Source organism: Bubalus kerabau, chromosome 6, assembly GCF_029407905.1.
Source record: "Bubalus kerabau isolate K-KA32 ecotype Philippines breed swamp buffalo chromosome 6, PCC_UOA_SB_1v2, whole genome shotgun sequence".
NCBI classification, from domain to species: Eukaryota; Metazoa; Chordata; class Mammalia; order Artiodactyla; family Bovidae; genus Bubalus; species Bubalus kerabau.
The window spans coordinates 59,996,138-60,015,647 of record NC_073629.1 but is presented as its reverse complement, the minus strand read 5'-3'; the positions used below and the strand labels follow the sequence as shown (position 1 = coordinate 60,015,647).

Sequence of the window (19,510 nt, the reverse complement as noted above, 5' to 3'; positions counted from 1 at the left end):
CAGGAAATATAGGTGTAAAAAAGCAAAATGGTGGTTATTTGGCTATTTTTTAAGGTTTCAAATGTATTACATTTTATTTTACAGTACTATATTTTATCATTTTCACTTTTAAGTAGTCTTAAAATATAATACCTAGTATGACTGTAAAATGAAAAATTATTTATTTTAATAAATATGAGTCTTCACTCTGTGTAATAGGCTCCAGTTTCATTCACTTCATTAGAACTGATTCAAATGTATTCTTTTTAATGGCTGAGTAATACTCCATTGTGTATATGTACCACAGCTTTCTTATCCATTTATCTGATGATGGACATCTAGGTTGCTTCCATGTCCTGGCTATTATAAACAGTGCTGCAATGAACATTGGGGTACACATGTCTTTTTCAATTCTGGTTTCCTCGGTGTGTATGCCCAGCAGTGGGATTGCTGGGTCATATAGCAGTTCTATTTCCAGTTTTTTAAGGAATCTCCACACTGTTCTCCATAGTGGCTGTACTAGTTTGCATTCCCACCAACAGTGTAAGAGGGTTCCCTTTTCTCTACACCCTCTCCAGCATTTATTGCTTGTAGACTTTTGGATCGCAGCCATTCTGACTGGCATGAAATGGTACCCCATTGTGGTTTTGATTTGCATTTCTCTGATAATGAGTGATGTTGAGCATCTTTTCATGTATTTGTTAGCCATCTGTATGTCTTCTTTGGAGAAATGTCTATTTAGTTCTTTGGCCCATTTTTGGATTGAGTCGTTTATTTTTCTGGAATTGAGCTGTAGGAGTTGCTTGTATATTTTTGAGATTAGTTGTTTGTTAGTTGCTTCATTTGCTGTTATTTTCTCCCATTCTGAAGTCTGTCTTTTCACCTTGCTTATAGTTTCTTTTGTTGTGCATAGCCTTTTAATTTTAATTACGCAGAGTGAAGTAAGCCAGAAAGAAAAACACCAATACAGTATACTAACGCATATATATGGAATTTAGAAAGATGGTAACGACAACCCTGTATGCAAGACAGCAAAAGAGACACAGATGTATAGAACAGTATTTTGGACTCTGTGGGAGAGGGAGGGCAGGATGATTTGGGAGAATGGCATTAAAACATGTATAATATCATATAAGAAACGAATCGCCAGTCCAGGTTCGATACAGGATACAGAAGCTTGGGGCTGGTGCACTGGGATGACCCAGAGGGATGATATGGGGAGGGAGGTGGGAGGGGGGTTCAGGATTGGGAACACGTGTACACCCGTGGCGGATGCATGTTGATGTATGGCAAAACCAATGCAATATTGTAAAGTAAAATAATAATAATGAAATAATTAAATAATTTTTTAAAAAACGAAGCCCAAAAAGGAAAAATGAGAAAAACAGCATAAATAAAAAATACACAAAAAATGACAAATAAGAGTAACAGAAACTTGTAACAGTAATAGTAACTTATAACAGATAAAATAGAGGTATAATTTCTGTATTTAATGAGAACATACAATTGAATTAAAAATCTGTTTGATCTAAAAAAATAAAATAAAATAATGAGTCTAACTTGCATTCACAGCTATGACAGGGATTAGTACTGAGAATTTAAATCTTTTAAATTTATTTTAAAAATACAAAGACAATAGTAATCAGCAAATTCTATGGAAAATGATTGGTTTTACTTTGCCATAAATAATCATACAAGTAGGAAATGAATTATTCTCATAACAGAAGACTCAACCGTCATTTATCCCAATTTGAAGAAGGCAGAATGCACAGGGAAGGCAGGATTTATGTAAATCCAGAGTTTAAGAGTGCAGATTTTTAATCTAAGAACTTATAGGAATTAATATAAATGCAACACAATATTCTAAAATGGCTTGAGAAAGGAAACATAGACCCCTGTACATTTCTTTGCACAAAATTTCTCTTTTAGGAAGAAAACAACAGTTAAGAAACTAATGTCTTTAGATAATCAAAACACAGATATAGAAATTGAAAAAATTTAACTATGCAAACGAAACTAACCAGGATATACAGATGTCCATCAGTGAAGGAATATTAATAATTTGGAAGGGTAAATGACAATGAACAGAACTGGGTTCAACATCAAGTTTTTTGTAAACATTTCAGATACAACCTCAAAAAAAATTTAGTTGGTAAATATTAGATATATATAACCTACTAATTCAAAAATTACTATTAAGTTACCTTCTTGTATTTTCTAAGTATTTTTATCTTTTATATTCATTTTTCCCCCTTTGGAGACTTAAGTGAGTTTCATTCAAGTGACTCCAAGAGCATGAGTGTTATAAGGAATCAGGAAGCAGAAAAATTATTTGCATCAATTTGATGAACCTAAAGACACAAAACTGCAGGTTTAAAATTTATTGAAAAAGTATAAAACAGATTCCTAGACTAAATTTTTAAAAATCTATCCCTAGGCAAACAATTTCCACTTCAAATTATACATATTTTAAAAATTGTCACTGATTTGTAAGTATATATTTTATCATTTATTATCATTTAAAATTTTAGCATAATAAAATTCTGAAAGCAATTGTTCCCAACTCTTACAGGGGAATATTTGACATGGTAAGTTGACTTGCTTCTTACCTTTACCTTTACCTTTATGTTGTTGTACACAGAGGATATACATAGGTATTTTTCAATTTCAAACAAAGCATTTCTTTGTTCTTTATCTGTTTTTGAGAATACTAATAACTAAAATATATAAGAACATGAAAAAAGGTCTAAATTTTTTAATCTCTTCCAGAAACTAGATAGATTTAAACAGATCATTTTTCTAAATCTTCATAGTTTAACAAAAGATGTTCATCTCTGGTCACAGGTTTGGTTTTAAGGCTTTCCACATTTCTTCAGTTTGCTGTTTTGCTATAGCATCTCCAGAGTAGTCAAGGCAGTTTGCATGCCACATGCCAATGCCGAGTAAGCCACGTTTTTGTACATATGATGCCTTTAGAGAAATGCTCTGAGGGTCATCATACCACACTTGATGGAAATGGCCCGCCTGATCCTGTACAAATAAAATGTAACTTGAAAATAGTCCACACAATAAGAGGAAAAAGTGTTTCTTAAATCCAATGATTCAAATAGGGTACAATTGAAATAATAAAACTTTCAGGACATGCATAATACAGTCCATCATTCTATATGTGATACTTTCTAGATATCATTGCCTGTAGCACTTTTATAACAATAGAGATTACACAAATGAGCCCCCCAATATATCCTATTTAAAATCCTCCTCATGTCCTAAGATTCCTTCCTTGCTCTGATTTGGTGATTATCAACCAAGATGTGCTGTTCACATCTGAATCACTTGTGAGGACTTTTAAAAACAGATTCCTAGGACCCACACCACATGAAAACTATCGAATCAAAATCTTCCAGGGCTAGTGCTGTAACATATATTTGTTTCTTTGTGTTATGTTTTAATGTTCCATTAGGTGATTCTGATATGTAGTCAAGATTAAGGAGGATCACTGCTTTTGCCTTCTAAAACCAACTTATACACTTTTTTTTTTTTTTTTTGCATTCACTTACAGTTCCTGGGAATGTACCTAGTTAGAAGCTCAACAGGTGTCTTTGTTTATGATGAAACAGTCAGATCAAAAGGTAATGGCAATGGATGAAGAAAATATCTCCTTTTCTAGGTCTTACAGAATTGAGTCTAAGAGCCTGTGGGTCTGGACCCCATGGGTGACTTAGGCACACACCTGATTAAGAACCACAAACTAGAAATTGGTCTTATGCTTACTTTCCTTAAAAGTCCTTTTCCCCACTACCACTTGCCTCTATCTAGCACTAACCATAGTCTCTTTTAGAAGGTATATAAGCTATGGATAAAGGATAAAAGAAAGAGGAAAGGAGCAGAATTAAGCAAAAGGGTAAAGGAAGGGGAAAAGATAGGAAGTAAAAAATAGAACAATCTGCAATTTAAAATAATTTACTAATTTTTATATACATCTGGGGAACTCTTTAAAGGCAATTCCAAATATCAGTAATATTTTTATTTATGCTAGCACCATGAGAATTAGAATCATCTCCTAAGATGACTGCTTTAAAGGATAGTAGTCACTTGGTAAATGAATAAGCTGTGGATATAAAAGTATAGCTGATTCATTACATATAAGTGTAGCAGATTCATTACTATATCTTATATCCCATTATACAAATTGTTTAGAAAAAGGCATACATGCTCTAATATCAATCATGATTCGATATTAAAAGGCAACTTGCAAACCTTGTCCCTAAATATAGAAAGATTTATTTTTTTAGAGGCAGGGGCAAAGACATATTGCCCCAAAGACATATCCCTTTGAATTTTGTCATCATTCTATTGGGTTGGCCAAAAAGTTCATTTAGCTTCTTTCCATACTAGCTTACAAAAACAGGATGAAATTTCTGGCTAACCCAATAGTACTTTGAGTCTTTTTGATATATTAAAATTTTCAAATACCTCAAATAGTGAAGGATCAAAGGATGAAAAACTGGATATTTGTAAGTTTGACATATGCCTGGTTACAGAATATATGCCTCCAAGAATATTGACTGCAAGAGGAAGCTGCTATTGCTGAGACAGCTTTAGAAAGCACAATGATTCTCTTCAGTAAAAACAGAAACTTGATTTGGGTTGCTATGGAATTTTACAAAGAATTAAGGAGAACAAATTGGTCATAACTAGATGGCTGTCTGAAGTGCCATTAAATGAATAGTTTTCAAGGCTCATCAAGATGTTTCCTCAGTTCTAAAATCTTAAAGAATATGTCTTATTATGCATTAAGGAAAAAAATAAGGAATTACAAAAAATAGTACATAATAGGGTAAACTATTTATTTTAAAATATGTATTTCCAAACTATATATAATTGGTTAAATAAGCCATTTACCAAACTGATGTCCATGAAAAACTGTTCCCCTGCAAGTTTCTAAGACTGTTGGGAAACAGGATTCTATGTCAAACAATTAAATTACTTTATGTACTATTCTGCTGCTGCTAAGTCGCTTCAGTCATGTCCGACTCTGTGCGACCCCATAGACGGCAGCCCACCAGGCTCCCCCGTCCCTGGGATTCTCTAGGCAAGAACACTGGAGTGGGTTGCCATTTCCTTCTCCAATGCATGAAAGTGAAAAGTGAAAGTGAAGTCACTCAGTGGTGTCCGACTCTTAGTGACCCCATGGACTATAGCCTACCAGGCTCCTCCATCCATGGGATTTTCCAGGCAAGAGTATTGGAGTGGGGTGCCATTGCCTTCTCCGTATGTACTATAGTTAGTTCAGTTGCTCAGTCGCGTCCGACTCTTTGCGACCCCATGAATCACAGCACACCAGGCCTCCCTGTCCAAATCCTGGAGTTCACCCAGACTCACATCCATCAAGTCAGTGATGCCATCCAGCCATCTCATCCTCTGTCGTCCCCTTCTCCTCCTGCCCCCAATCCCTCCCAGCATCAGAGTCTTTTCCAATGAGTCAACTCTTTGCATGAGGTAGCCAAAGTACTGGAGTATCAGCTTTAGCATAATTCCTTCCAAAGAAATCCCAGGGCTGATCTCCTTCAGAATGGACTGATTGGATCTCCTTGCAGTTCAAGGGACTCTCAAGAGTCTTCTCCAACACCACAGTTCAAAAGCATCAATTCTTCGGTGCTCAGCCTTCTTCACAGTCCAACTCTCACATCCATACACGACCACAGGAAAAACCATAGCCTTGACTAGACGAACCTTTGTTGGCAAAGTAATGTCTCTGCTTTTGAATATGCTATCTAGGTTGGTCATAACTTTCCTTCCAAGGAGTAAGCGTCTTTTAATTTCATGGCTGCAGTCACCATCTGCAGTGATTTTGGAGCCCAAAAAAAGAAAGTCTGACACTGTTTCCACTGTTTCCCCATCTATTTCCCATGAAGTGATGGGACCAGATGCCATGATCTTCGTTTTCCGAACGTTGAGCTTTAAGCCAACTTTTTCACTCTCCACTTTCACTTTCATCAAGAGGCTTTTTAGTTCCTCTTCACTTTCTGCCATAAGGGTGGTGTCATCTGCATATCTGAGGTTATTGATATTTCTCCGGGCAATCTTGATTCCAGCTTGTGCTTCATCCAGCCCAGCAATTCTCATGATGTACTCTGAATATAAGTTAAATAAGTAGGGTGACAATATACAGCCTTGACGTACTCCTTTTCCTATTTGGAACCAGTCTGTTGTTCCATGTCCAGTTCTAACTGTTGCTTCCTGACCTGCATACAAATTTCTCAAGAGGCAGATCAGGTGGTCTGGTATTCCCATCTCTTGAAGAATTTTCCACAGTTTATTGTGATCCACACAGTCAAAGGCTTTGGCATAGTCAATAAAGCAGAAATAGATGTTTTTCTGGAACTCTCTTGCTTTTTCGATGATCCAGCAGATGTTGGCAATTTGATCTCTGGTTCCTCTGCCTTTTCTAAAACCAGCTTGAACATCAGGAAGTTCACGGTTCACATACTGCTGAAGCCTGGCTTGGAGAATTTTGAGCATTACTTTACTAGCGTGTGAGATGAGTGCAATTGTGCAGTAGTTTGAGCATTCTTTGGCATTGCCTTTCTTTGGGATTGGAATGAAAACTGACCTTTTCCAGTCCTGTGGCCACTGCTGAGTTTTCCAAATTTACATCTCAAATCCTTGAATATTATGTTATATATTATAAATTTTCAAGAGAGTTACAGTATGTAGTGTTTTCCAGATATATTTGGCTATGGTGTGTGTGTGTATTTGTGTGTGTGTGTGTGGGGGGGGTTTAGTAAATTCTTTTAGAATTTAATGTGACCTTTAAAATTTAAAATTACAGAATTTTGAAGGTTACTTTCCAATATTGGCTATATTCCTTGTGCTGTACAATATATCCTTGAGCCTATCTTATACCCAACAATTTGTTTCTCCCACTTCCCCACCTCCTATATTGCCCTCTCCCTGATCTTCCCACTAGTAACCACTCGAGTGTATGTATGTGTGTATGTGTGTGTGTGTGTGTGTGTGTGTGTGTGTGTGTATGTATTATTAACAGTTCCCAGAACAAAATTCTATAAATACTGTTTGGTAAAGACAGGATCACAATATTCAGTTCAGTTCAGTTGTTCAGTCGTGTCTGACTCTCTGCGACCCCATGAACCGCAGCACGCCAGACCTCCCTGTCCATCACCAACTCCCGGAGTCCACCCAAACCCATGTCGGTGATGCCATCGAACCATCTCATCCTTCTCCTTCACAATATACCCAAGTTTAATTAATAAGTTTATACTTTTGAGTCTAGATTCTAAAGTTTAAAAAGCTCTACACTAAAACTTTCTACATAAATGATATACAGGCATGTACATGTACATCAATTACAATTTATTAAATATGTATATATGTAGTCATTTATATATATATGTGTATATATATACATATATACATATGTATATATGTAGTCTGATATCAGACTATCAGAAAAATATATATACATTCTTGCTGGATTTAACATTCATCATATCATTTTAGGCTTCCTTTAATAGTTAACATAATCTAAGGCAAATTCAAAGATGGTTTGTATTTAAAAATTTTTGAGGTGTGGAAAAGTTTTTATTATGCTAAAGGTAAACTATGGATAATATGACTTTTTTTATCCCTTCAGTATGGCAATTCCTGTTTATCAAAAACTACCTGACAGAATTATTAGTCATTTACTCTGTTTCTTCAAGTTTCTGTTTGTAATATTTTTCAGTCTCTAATTTTTAATATTGTTTATAATTTATTTAATATCACAGTTTGAACTGTGGGATAAATTTGGAATGATTTACAATTTTCCATTGTAAAGTGCATGATGATGCGTTTTCTAGTCTCAGTCTCATTTCTTCCAATATAACAGCCTCATAAGAATCGTGAGGCTGCTTTGAAAAATGGAGATTTTCAGAGCAAGTAACCTATTTTGGTCCAAAGTCCTTTCAAAAGCCACAGACATCATTTACAATTGTCAACTCTTAAGAAAATTGTTTGTGATATACATGGTTTTATTATATCATCTAAAATGACAAGTGGCCCATGCAGATCTATCTGTTCCACTATTAGCATAACTTGAATTGCTCACAAGGGAAGTCAAGTTCCTGATTACCCAGATTCAAACACAAGTCTACTCATGTAAACAGCAGTCTGTATGTTGTATCCTATAAGAAAACTGATAGAAGAAAATCTTACTATCAAATATGTAATTATGAAAACATGCAATCATGAAAACTAATAAAGATTTGTAACTTGTGGATAGTCTTACTTTATAGTGATAATAAGGAGACTGCTGATTTTTATCCCACAGTCTTCCAGAAGTAGAACTATTTACTTGCTTCATAATTTTTTGATATGTCACTTGATGATGTACAGCATCTCTACAAGGGTATTTTGCAGTGGTACAAACATGATCCTATAAATTCAAAAATGTTCATGTTATAGATTATCAATTAAGCAAATCTTCAGAATCAAATAAAAAATTATAAAAAATTATTATACATGAAATATAAACTATAAATAGATAATCTATACAAATTGAAGTTAAATTTTAATATTAAATAGATATATAGAAATATTCACACACTTGTGGGATTTAATTATTTATTTAGTCCTAAACTATATTAAAGAAGTTCTCCATAAAGTATATGTATTCTATACAGAGAAGTTTCTAAACTCTAAATAAAGTAAAGTTTATATAGAGGAAACAAACCAAGCTCTAGAAAGAGAAAAAAATTACATAAGAAATGATCTGTTCTTACCACTGATAGATTTTGGCAGGTAAAATCATAACCATACCAGGGAATACCCATTACAAGTTTCTTAGGGTTAATTCCAATCTTGATGAAGTCATCATAGCCTGATCAAATAGGAACAGAAAAAGCATATTATTTTTCTCTTCATATATATACTAATGTGTTCATACAAGCTATGTAACCACTCAGAATCCAAGTTTGTAAAAACAGGTACATTTATTTAAGACACTACAGTGTTTCTCTAATATACTATAAAAGTCATCCCTTAAAGTCTATAAATTTTGTATCACTTTCTAAGTCATTCATTTCATAAAATATTTATTTATTTGGCTGCACTGAGTCTTCATTGCGGTATGCAGGATCATTAGTTGTGGCATGTTACAGAATCTTTTATTTTCGGCATGCAGCTCTTTTAGTTGCAGCATGCAAATTAATAGAAAACATTTGAAACAATCAAAATCAAATTGAAGCAAAAAATTCACAAAATTTATTTTAAGAACACTGGCACATTTCAGGAAAGGATGTTAATTGTGTCTATTAACTACTAAGGCACAGATTTGATATCCTAGATTCTAAAGCTTTAAAAAAGTTGTATAAGTCAAACTTTCTGGCAGGGGTCTCAGAACTGCTTCTTGAATGCACAAGTGTTTCACATTTTATCAGTATCCTAAAGGAGATCAGTCCTGGGTGTTCATTGGAAGGACTGATGTTGAAGCTGAAACTCCAATACTTTGGCCACCTGATGCAAAGAGCTGACTCATTCGAAAAGACCCTGATGCTGGGAAAGATTGAGGGCAGGAAGAGAAGGGGACGACAGAGGATGAGATGGTTGGATGGCATCACCAACTCAATGGACATGGGTTTGGGTAGACTCCAGCAGTTGGTGATGGACAGGGAGGCCTGGCGTGCTGCAGTTCATGGGGTCACCAAGAGTCAGACACGACTGAGACACTGAACTGAACTATACACATGAATTATAGCTACCTTATATTACTCGGTAGCAGATAATCTATAGATAGGAAACAGAGAAAAATGAATAAATCCATGGTCCTATCAATTCTTTTCTTACCCATGCTGCAAAATATGTTTTCCCACAAAGACATGTTCCAAGATTAGCTAGGATGAGTTGAGTAATTTGCCATTTTTCTGAGTCTTTAAAGTTACCATGTACTGTTCAATATCCAAGAGAGGGATGGAGTATGCATCATTTCCCAAACATGCGTGATAATGAATCTTTTACTGATATTATAATATCAACAAAAAAATTCTGTCAAATTCTAAATAAGCAAATATCTTCTTTGGGTAACTTTCTGAAAAGAGCTGTGACTTGAAAGAACATCTGCTTGAATCCCAACCATACACTACCTAATAGCCATGCAATCATGAGATCTTAACACCCTTCATCTCATCTATAATGGAGGGTTAATTTATTACACCTATCTGACAAGACTTTTAGAAGAAGTAATTGAAAATGTTAAAATTTTTATAAAATTTAAAGCTCTCAAATTAAGAGGTTTTTATGTTTTAAGAAAGTGTTACAAATGGAAAACATATACAAATGACTTAGAAATACTAAAACATATCTTAATGTTTGAGGTTATAGAATTACTATTACTGATAAATGATCACTTTGTGATTTCTTACCAGTTAGTGTCTGAATATAGGGAGAATTGGCTCCTGCAATACATTGTGAACAGGCCAGACATCGTTCGTCGTAAGACATCACAAAGAGAAAGTCACAGGCATCTGCAATTCCGGTATAGTTATAGCACCTTGCACCTACGCAGTTTGGACCCCAAGGTACATCAAAGGTTACCTGTAGAAAAACCATTTTATGTAACATGATCAAATATGAATGTTACAGCAGATGTTTTGTTGATTATATATTCTCTTGCTTCATATTATCCCCCAAAAAGAACCACTTAGGTGTATGAACATAGAGTTTGACATGTATAGAATGAGAACAATTCTAAGAAATGTATTTTTTGCCTGCATGGACTGACCCAGACATGTGTTTTGGACAATATTTTGGACATATATAGATATAGATAATGGACATATATTTGGACCAGGAAATATTTGGACTTGTACAATGACCAGGAGCGGGCACACTGTAGAAGAGGAGTTTTAAACTCAAATGCCTACAGACTGGCAACTCAACTGATTAAAGAAAATTCATGTACTCACAGTAGGGTATGGTAGGGTCTATAAGCAACTAGAGAGTAAAACACACAGAAAGAATTCAAATTTTAAAATTCTTTAAAATATCGTGCAAGTTACATAGGTCATCTCTTGGCACAAGCTGACTGGACTGTGTTGGGAGTTTGAGTTCCTGATTCCTTTTATGCTACCTGGTAGGTTTAGTCCAATATTATAATTAAAGAGTAGTTGTATTTTATGGCTACTAGTATATATTAATCAACTCAAAATGTTATACAAGTCACTTAAAAGGTTGATTTTATGGAAATATTCAAATAAAACTTGAGTGATAAATTATCTTTCATTTTGAATATGAGCCAGTCCTCGGTAAGGATAAGCCTCTTAAGATTTATTGCTTTAATTGAGTATTATGCTGCTGCTGCTGCTGCTGCTAAGTCGCATCAGTCGTGTCTGACTCTGTGCGACCCCATAGATGGCAGCCCACCAGGCTCCTCTGTCCCTGGGATTCTCCAGGCATGAACACTGGAGTGGGTTGCCATTTCCTTCTCCAAAATTGAGTATTATATATGCCTGCAAATGTTCTGAAACTTCATTAAAAGTTTTCTTCTTAATTAGGCTCTCAATAAATATATTGATTAATATTACAAAAAGTTGAGGTATTTTAGTTAAATTTTTACACTTTGGCCAATTTATTCTACTTAACTCTTCTTAGGACTTTCTCAAAATTCTCTCTATAACTCTCTCATTATTAACACTAAGGAAAGCTCTGCTTTGTGAGTACAGGCTTTCCCCAAATCTCTCCAGCAAAATAGGTTATAAAGTGAAATTTTTACATATTGGACTTCATTTTTTCACTCTCTCCTCTTACAAAATGGAAGTATAATAAGGTGATAGAGAAAGTGACTCCCTCTAAGCAGGTAAATTTTAAATTCATTTTGCAAGTCCTTGCCTCTCTTCTGAGCAGTGAGTTTCACTGGGTTTCCTGTCATGGTTAATCTCATACTGTTTTTAGCAGGTAGTGTTAGTGTATTAGAAAAGAAATCAAAAGACTGATTCTTATATTGGCTCTCATATAACTAGATTATTTCATTTTAAATATGTGGTCTGTTTTCCAACTATAACAGTGAAAGTGTAGAAAGAATTCTTCAAGAGCCCTTCTAGTTGTTTAATTCTGTAAGGACAAATTCTATAATCCTAAATTATGATATTTTCCCCCAAATTCATTTCTCCTTCTAGGGGCTCTTTTTTTTTTTTTTTTTTCTTTCTGCTCACCGGTTTAAGGACTTAGGGGCTTTTTCTGACTCTCTTTCTCTCTCATCCTATAGCTAATCTCACATTTTCTTTTAGATAGCTTCTCACAATTGTTCTGCCCCTTCCTTTTCATTTATCCACTAGTTCAATGAACACTTTCTGAGTGTTAGGGTTATGCTGCTGCTGCTGCTAAAGTCGCTTCAGTCATGTCCGACTCTATGCGACCCCAGAGACGGAGGCCCACCAGGCTCCCCTATCCCTGGGATTCTCCAGGCAAGAACACTGGAGTGGATTGCCATTTCCTTCTCCAATGCATGAAAGTGAAAAGTGAAAGTGAAGTCGTTCAGTCATGTCTGACTCTTAGCGATCCCATGGAGTACAGCCTACCAGGCTCCACCATCCATGGTTTTTCCAGGCAAGAGTACTGGAGTGGGGTGCCATTGCCTTCTCCGGTTAGGGTTATGCCATCATCCCTATTCAAACCATAAATTCTAAGTTATTGGATTACTGGGTTCTTTATAAGTCTCCTCTAGACAATTTTACATACTACCATAAATAATCTTCCCCAGATACTTTCTACACACTTTACCCATTACATATAGAATCAAATGCATACTCTTCAGTGTGACATCCTGGATGTTCTGTGTGACAATCTGGCTCAGCTTGACAACCGTACTTCCCACTGCCTTACCTAATATGAACCTGACGTAATAGCCCAAATTGTTCTACTTGCCCATGGAAATAGACACTCATACTGCCAAGTCTTTGCTCAGTCTCTTCCTCTTTGTTCTTTCACTATAGTTTAATCAGGACTAGCAAATAAGTTCCCACGCATTAATTCTACCCTATTAACAAAGCAATCTAGAGAATGAAGGAAAAGTTTCTGAGGCCAAAATTTGTAAGAAGAGTATGGTAACCTGCATGCCAGGTATTTGCTATTCTTGATCTAAAGTGTACTTTTCTGGAAAACTGAATTCCACACTGACAAACCTTCCCTACTTGCATGCAGTCACAGAGATATCAATTTTTATGTTGTCTATTATTTTTCTAGTGCTTCTCAAATTCATGTTGACCAACTAGACCAGAATCACCCACCTATCACTCTTGATAAAAATACAGTTCCTAGAATTAGGGTTTGAGTCTCACTGGACCATGGGTGCTTTGCAAAGTAATTCAGAGTCTATGGAGCAAGTGAGACACTTCTCCAGAACTATCTCTACTCTTAGGCAAAAGCTGTTTCTGTCCTGAACTGATGAAAGCAGGGCCTGGCCAACTGAGTCCTTCCTCTGCCTTTCTAACTATATCTAACCATGCTGCAAGGCAAGCAGGTAGGGCAGTTCCAGTGTTGTAGCCTTATGTGAATAAAGAACAGGTTTGGCACCTTAAAATTTTATAAAACTCTTTTAGTTAAGAACCTCAAAAGTTCCAGAAAATTTTTTAGGATGTCCTGAAACTCTTCCTACTCAGTAAAACTGAGATTCTACCTTAATGAATTTTGAGAGGAAAAACAAGGGGTTTCCAGAAAACAGCAAATGAATTTTCACCTGTGATCCTTTAATTTCATGATGGAAAGAGTCGGTGGTTTCTTTGACTAAAGCAGTTAATGCATAATATTCAGGTGATGAATGAGCAACATCTTGTTCTATGTCTAGATTAATTCCATCCATATATTGTGTTTTGGCCAGCTTAACTTGTTGAGTTATCCAGGATGCTCTGAAAGTAGCATTAATGATATCCTTTACAGATACATCTCCTATGGAAGAAATAGACATCTTTTGTACATACATGCTTTCCACATTTTAATAAAATATATTTCACAAACCCATTCCAAAGAGATCCAAATATCTTTAAAACATCTCATAATTTTTGAATGCTCAGCCTCAAATTTAAGTTTTCCAAATGAAGAAATAATACATCAAAATCACAGAAAATGTCACTGATCTCTAAATAACCATTATGAATACTTAGTAATATTCTCAGATTAAAAACAGAGATTGTGAGCTATGGCTAGCTAAGGGTCATCATGCTAATTAGGACTCAATATTTTGCCCAAATCATATGGTGGTTGACTTGATGCTTTAAAAATATCTCTACCTGAAAAATGAATTAAACAGTAAGATTAATTTTAGGATGCTAAACATGAACATTTTTGGAAATCGAGATAGCAGATGATGCAACTAAACTTACCAATTGGGTAGACACATCTGGTTGAAGTTGCACCTTACCTTTTAGCACTACTCTGGCTCCTTTTGCATGGGCATGGCACATAAGTTCTGGGTCATAATTTGAGAAAAGTACCACAGTTGTAATCTGTGACCAGTCATAATATTTCCAAGTTTTATGTCCAACATCAAATACAAAGACCTGCCAAAACAACAGGAATAAGCACCCTCACTTAAACCAGGAAGAATACCATTCTGACCACCCAAAGAAATATTAATTAATCATCGATCATATGCCAGGCACTGGTAGACAGTGAGAGTACAAGAATGAATTAGATATGCTGCTGCTAAGTCACTTCAGTCGTGTCCGACTCTGTGCGACCCCATAGACGGCAGACCACCAGGCTCCTCTGTCCATGGGATTCTCCAGGCAAGAACACTGGAGTGGGTTGCCATTTCCTCCTCCAATGCACGAAAGTGAAAAGTCAAAGTGAAGTTGCTCAGTCGTGTCAGACTCCTAGCGACCCCATGGACTGCAGCCTACCAGGCTCCTCCATCCATGGGATTTTCCAGGCAAGAGTACTGGAGTGGGGTGCCATTGCCTTCTCCAATTAGATATACGGGTCCCAATTAATTGGTGGCAGAGGAAATTAGCAGGGTCTGGAAAGCAGGGGAGGGTAAGCTAGGAAGAAATAGTGGCAAGTGCCTGGAGGCACAGAGAGCCCGGTGTTCTGTTCGGCCGACACCTAGAATTTGGAGGAAGACAATGAACCAGAGAGAGGTAGTCAGGGTTAAATCATGAAAGGACTTGAAGCCCTTTTGAGAAATTATCCCGAGGGAAAGGATTTTAAGAAGAGAATATACATATTTTAGGTATGCATTTTAGAAAATTAAAGACCTATTTTTATCCCCCTTCTTGGGTGCCAGGTATAGAAAAGTAGAGTAAGGAGCACGTTCAGTCTTTCACTGGACCGCGCGGCAGTGCTGATTCTTTCAAACTCATCCTCATCCTCTTGGAAACCAATAGGTCTTGCTACTTAGGGAGTTATTTCCTTACAGGCCTGCTTGTTTGGCCAGAGTACCTCAGGAGAAACACAGCAGGCTGATGCAAGGGTCTTGGATTCAGGCCTGGGTTGGAATACTTAACTGTGAGACCTGGGAGGAGTTACTCAACCTCTCTGATCCCAAATTTCCTCAAGGAAATCCGTGAATAGAAAGGTCCTCCGCGAGCAGTCAAAGTTAGTTCCGCCCCCCTACCCCCCAACACCTCTTTTTCCGGCTCCGTTCTTCTACTCAAAGTCTTTTGAGGGCCCTGTGAGGACCAGACCCGGAGGGTCAGGGGAGAGGGATGCCACTGACCTCGAAGTCGGGGCGGTAGGTGATGGGACGGCACAGCGCTGGGACCTTGCACGGACAGTCCGCCCTCGCCCCATCGGGCAGCGCCAGCAGCAGCGGCAGCAGCAGCGGAGCGAGTCTGGGAGCCCGGCGGGGCAAGGGAACGAGGCGCCGGCTCCCTGCTAGCTGTAGCCGTGCCATACTAGCGGCTCACCAGGCAACGGTACCTTCGGGTTCCCAGCTGGGGCCTGCTTTATGGAGGGGAGGGGGGAGGCGGGGCGGGGTAGGGAGGCTGCGGTCTCCAAGCCCTGGGGATCTGGGCTGTCGGAAGGAGGCACTGAAGTTTCTGAGCCTCCGGCGCCTTGCAGACCAACTTGGGCAAACTCAGGGAGATGTTGAGCGTGAGGGACAGAGAGGCCTGGCGTGCTGCAGTCCATGGGGTCGCAAAGAGTCGGACACGACTGAGCGACTGAACAACAAGAGCCTCGTGAAGGAAATTAAAAAGCAAGTAGTCTGGGCAGGCTTTAGAAGCAGGAGAGGTTTCTGACTGCCTTCTAACCCTGCCTGGGCTAGGTGTTTGTCTCAAACACACGAACTCGTATCAGCCAGTCAAGCGACAGTGCTTTAGATAAGAGAGGGAGTGGACCTTCGATTTTCTCCGAGCCTCTGGAGACCTCGTCAGACCCCCTGGTATCTGGAAAATCTTATGACTTAAAAGGTGGGAAAAAAAAAAAAAAAAAAAAAAAAACAACCAGCATTGCAAACATTAAAGTAAAACCAGAGCTGTATTTTTTGAGTGTAAACTGATGACGATTTGAGTTTGTGACCTGGGATTATGAGCGGAGTTCCCAAAACTACAATCTGAAGTTTCAACCGTGGGGTGGACCCACTGCCCAGGACTTTTTCCCAATTGGGACTCCAGATTGCTGTTAATAAGGGATTTCCTAGCACTGTTTAATCCAGAAGTTGGTCAGCCCAGTTTGGTGATGGATGTACTGTTGTTTTAGTTGCTAGTTTGTGTCCGACTCTTTAGGACACCATGGACTGTAGCCCACCAGGCTTCTCTGTCCAAGGGATTTCCCAGAGGATGTGCTGTTACTTTTTCTGTTTCTCTTTTTTAATGACTGTATATTGAAATTGCGCCAAATATTCTTCTATTAAATATGGAAAGTGTTTATTGTGTGTGATGAGTGGTTTCTTTTGTTAATGAATCCTTCAAAACTTACACAGACATAAAACTCTGGCAAAACACACACGGAGCCCAGGCAGCCAGGACCTTGGTGCCTGGCAGAGCATTGGCTCAAATGTATATCGCCTACCATTTTTGTGTGTCATGGTTGTATGTATCTTCCTTGTGGAGTCTAAAACTGTTGGGAGCCCTCAAAATGGAGAAGTAGGGTGCCTTGGAAGGGATGCCTGTAGTACCTGGTGGGAATGGCCCAAAGATTTTAAAGATATGGGTATCTGTTGAATTAAGATGGTGGTTTGAATATGGACTCTAATTCGCTTCCTTCCATGCTTAAACTCCAGTAAAAAGCTGAACCCCAAAGGGCAGGGAGCTAACAGCAACATTTTGGAAGCTTGAAAGCACAAGTATGAGGCCTAAGTGCCCCAACTCCCGACAGTGCAGAAACCTGAGCAACAACCTAATTCATAGAATCTTCAAAAGTCCTCAGGGAAACAATTTGGGTGTTGTTTCTGGGGCTCCAAAGGGCTCTGGTACCATAATTCTTTATTCTCAGTGCAGAAAAGAATTCATCAAGAGGCAAAGTGATAGATAAGAAGTGACTTATTAGAATAAGATGCTTGTGATGTTTTCAAGTGGGTGGGCAAGGGGGTGCTACACTCCCAAGAACTTACTGGACTATAGTTTTATAATCAAAGGAAAAGTAGGGAGGAGAAGAATTTCTTTGTCTTTCCTGAGTAGATGTCCTGCTTCCTTCAGCTCCTCTTCCAGGTTGAACAGGGGAGTTTTCTCACCCCTAAATAGTCAAGCTAGGTCCCCAAATTATCATTTGTGTGTGTGTGTGTGTGTGTGCAGAGAGCATGTGCAGGGATCATTAATTTACTGAGCTCACTGCGCAGGTCTCATGCCACCGTTGTTTTATTGTTTTGGGGTGTGTCTCATGTGTCTGTTGCATGGTTTTGTTGCTAAGCAAGACTGCTTGGTTTTGTGGTTAAGCAAACCTGCTCTCTTGAGTAATCATTAACTTAACAAGGGTTTCCCATATTTTTCTACTTACAATCCCCTAGTGGCATTAACTGTTTAATCATCTACTTTGTCCTTTCACTCTGTCCCTATCACTGGAACTGCAAGAGGTGCCTCAGAAATTAGAGATGAAGGGGGGATGGAGGTTAGGATGTCAGAAAATGCAGGGAATTAGGTGAGAGTCTCTTGAGAAGCAGATCTATAGATCCTTTCTCCAGCCTTATGTCTGGGCAACCCCTTCTCCCACCCAGGCTGAAGTTTGGAGGTTTAATTCTCTGGGAGGGTGAATTCTCTGGTAGATGCTTGGGCACCACTAACCCTACTGCTGCTGCTAAGTCGCTTCAGTCGTGTTCGACGCTGTGCGACCCCATAGACGGCAGCCCACCAGGCTCCCCCGTCCCTGGGATTCTCCAGGCAAGAACACTGGAGTGGGTTGCCATTTCCTTCTCCAGTGCATGAAAGTGAAAAGTGAAAATGAAGTCGCTCAGTCGTGTCCGTCTCTTAGCGACCCCATGGATTGCAGCCTAACAGGCTCCTCTGTCCATGGGATTTTCCAAGCAAGAGTACTGGAGTGGGCCACTAACCCTAAGCCTCATCTAAAAAGGATATAACTAACTTTGTGCCTGACTGAAGATATTAGAAATGCCCTGAGATCATCCTTTTGAAATTCAAAGTCAAAAATACCAGTCACTCACTCAGAGCTCCCTCTCTTTTTACTTCTTATCTCTTACTTTTAATCACCTAGAACAAATAAAACAATTAAATAATATAAAACGAACAACAGAAAAAGGAGTATGGAGGAAACAAGCATTGTCCGGAGGATACTAAAAAAAAAAAAGACACCTCTCAGTAATATCCCCAGAAAGGTAAAAGAAGATGAAAACTGCAACAGGATGCTATTTTTTTTTTTTAAGGGGCATGGGAATAGAGTTCGTGGAAATTAGAAAAATCACAGAAATTAGGAAAAAATCAGAATGTCTGAGAAAGTACAAAAATATTCTTCAAAAAAAAAAAAAAAAGAATATTGAAAGAGTAGTCCAGATGTGAAGAAATCATCAACTCCAAGAATGAAGGAAAGGAGTTTTCAGAAGGGCAAGATACAGATCCTATGAGCTTCCAGAGAGAAAGTCACAAAGTATCAAGAATCAGAAGCTCCTCAGATTTCTCAATAGCAACACAAAGCTCAAAGATAGTGAAACACTGCATTTGAAATTCTGAAGGAAGATGATTTCTGCTTAAAATTCTGCCAAATTATCAATCAAATGGAAAAGTCATGTATGTAACATTTCAAAATATTGACATACATTTCAAATGGAGTATCCTAGGCCCTGCACCCAGAATTTCTGCTTTACTGAGTCTGTATGGAGGCCATGAATGTGAATTTTGAAAGAACAGCCCCACGTGATTATAATGTAGGTTGTAACATGTAATTTGAGAGTCACTGCCATGATTAGTGATTTTATAGTCTAAAATAAACCTTTTTTATTTTACATCTCACCCCTATTTCAGAAACCTTCTCCATTTAGTAGGGAAATACTTTTTATGGGAGTATTTCTTATTATGGGAGTTCACAGTTCTGTTTTGGTTTTGAGGATCTGTGAATAGCTATGAACACTCTCTCCAGAAAAGAGCATATA

The 19,510-nt window shown here is 37.9% G+C and overlaps 1 protein-coding gene across 1 annotated transcript; it reads right to left on the bottom strand.

Annotated features, from left to right (window-relative positions):
* Window positions 1-1,616: 1,616 nt before the first annotated feature.
* CTBS (chitobiase) lies at window positions 1,617-15,865 on the bottom strand. Its single transcript, XM_055586911.1, has 7 exons — window positions 15,689-15,865; window positions 14,393-14,531; window positions 13,712-13,920; window positions 10,401-10,572; window positions 8,763-8,860; window positions 8,270-8,416; window positions 1,617-3,009 (listed from the first exon to the last, which is right to left on the bottom strand). The coding sequence occupies exons 1-7, from the start codon at window positions 15,863-15,865 to the stop codon at window positions 2,818-2,820; spliced, it is 1,134 nt and encodes a 377-aa protein (XP_055442886.1). The 3' UTR covers window positions 1,617-2,817.
* Between the last annotated feature and the right edge of the window lie 3,645 nt (window positions 15,866-19,510).

Coding starts and splice junctions, on each gene's coding strand:
- CTBS (XM_055586911.1), bottom strand. CDS start 15,865: ATGGCACGGCTACAGCTAGCAGGGAGCCGGCGCCTCGTTCCCTTGCCC. Junction 14,532..15,688: donor CCTACCGCCCCGACTTCGAG/GTCAGTGGCATC, acceptor TTGTTTTGGCAG/GTCTTTGTATTTGATGTTGG. Junction 13,921..14,392: donor AGCCAGAGTAGTGCTAAAAG/GTAAGGTGCAAC, acceptor TTTCTTCCATAG/GAGATGTATCTGTAAAGGAT.